General features: G+C 41.9%; 1 protein-coding gene across 1 annotated transcript in view; it reads right to left on the bottom strand.

Annotated features, from left to right (window-relative positions):
• CHP1 (calcineurin like EF-hand protein 1) overlaps positions 1-1,842 on the bottom strand; it is a 37,202-nt gene that overhangs the window by 11,919 nt on the left and 23,441 nt on the right. The window contains exon 3 of the mRNA XM_019519038.1: positions 1,315-1,395. Within this exon, the coding sequence (XP_019374583.1) occupies positions 1,315-1,395 (81 nt within the window). The remainder of the gene's footprint in view (positions 1-1,314; positions 1,396-1,842) is intronic.

Raw genomic sequence — 1,842 nt, 5'->3', positions numbered from 1 at the left:
GTTATTACTGTAAACTAGATTATTGTAATGCATTCTATGTCTAACTGTCCTTGAAAACCCTCTGTAGAGAAGAACTAGTGCAGAACGTGGCAGTATGACTGTGCAAGAACTGTATGCATGAATCAGCAATGCTGACATTGCTCAGCAAGCTGCACTGACTTGCTGAGTGCTGGTAGGGGCACTTTGAGATCAATTTTAGTATAAACAGTTTAAAACAATGAACAAATCTGTGGTATAATCTACTGACATTCCTCTTGCACTTAAGATCATCAGAGTTAAAACTGCTGACCACTAACTATATGATGTCATTTTGGGAGAACTGCCTGAAGGGGAGATGTGAAGATAAAAGGGAAAGAATTTGCATGGATAAATTAAGGGAATGCAATGAGAAAATAAGATAGGTAATGGGCTTTAAAATAGACTAACTTTCCTTTTTTTTTTTTGTTTGTTTTTGAATGATGAAAACGGTACACCAGAGTCATATTTCACATTGGACAGAGCTGGGCCAGGATAAAGATGGGCTGTCAAGGGCACTGAGGTTTCCAGGGCAATGGAAGATAGAGCATTCTGTAATTATTCGATTTGTGGTCTGTGAGGGGATGTCACATTTGCAAGTGGCACTTGATGTCAGGCCTATTTGATGCATGTAATGGCAGAAGTGGCCATAGCTGGTTCAGAGTCTATTGAGGTAGACCCCATACAGTTTGTCCAAATTGAAGCCAGGAGATCTCAGAGGGGTTTGGGATGAATGTTTTGAGTCTGCAGTTCTCAGGGGCCCATCATTCTTCCTACAGTTGTGCAGCCCAATAGACTAACTGAGGAGTTAGCAGAAAGGAGGACATCCTTCCAAGTAGGACACGGCATGCAGAATGGAGCTGGTGACAATGTCACTTCTTTTCATGATGGCAATATCTTACAAAAGGGCAGAGAAGGTGCACAGATCCCGTTAGTAATGGAAGTGCTGCTTAAGAAAAGTTCCCAGTTCTAAAAAGTGAATTTTTCTAAGGCAGTCCATACAGCTTCTAGACTTTTTTCAGAGGCCTTCAGCAGCATGGCAATAAGACTAGAAAACAGGAATAAGGGAATTGTGTACTGATTATAACAGGCAACGCACATGAAGTAGACAAGTACCCTATATTACAGAACAGAACATGCAAAGAAGTAAGTTACCTGTCCAAAGTCACAGTAAATCCACAATAAAGCTGACACTATTTCTAATTCCTCATCTCATAAGATGGACATAAAGCCAGTTATGGGTTTTCAATATTCACAGAATTTGTAGGTTATTTGGAAATGCAACCATCAGCAACTCACCCTTCTGGAAAGAAAGCATTGATAATCCGGTCTCCCAGGGGGTTGATAGCAAGCTCTGGAATCCGCTGGAAGTCTTCACGGCTAAGGAAGACAGAATAAGAAAGGTTAGCACTACAGTAAGTTTATTAGAAGAGTGAAAGACTCCACAAGATATCCTCATCTGAGTTACTTCTGCAGCAAAGTACTTTGCAAATGTAAGTTGAACAGCTGTTAAAAGTTTATTAAATGGCACCAAGATAAAGGGAAGAATAATGCTGGGCCTATATTGCATTACAGACAAATAGTGTGAATTTTTCATGTTAAAAGCTAACCTATTTAACAATTTCTTTGCCTCCATTTTCCTGAGCAGGGACTGGATCAGCCCCCCAGCCCCCTACCCCCTCTGGGACCCCCTCAGGCCCCAGGGGAGGTGTACCCAGGCCTACCTAGGGTCAGTGAGAATTTAGTCAGGGAACTTCTGGAGGGACTGGATGCATTTAAATCAGCTGGTCCTGATGATCTCCACCCCAGAGTGCTGAGGGAATTAGC

This window comes from Gavialis gangeticus, unplaced genomic scaffold (genome assembly GCF_001723915.1).
Source record: "Gavialis gangeticus isolate Ggan-Ray unplaced genomic scaffold, GavGan_comp1, whole genome shotgun sequence".
In the NCBI taxonomy this organism is placed as follows: Eukaryota; Metazoa; Chordata; order Crocodylia; family Gavialidae; genus Gavialis; species Gavialis gangeticus.
Note: the sequence above shows the minus strand (reverse complement) of the source record. Positions and strands in the feature narration are given on the sequence as shown.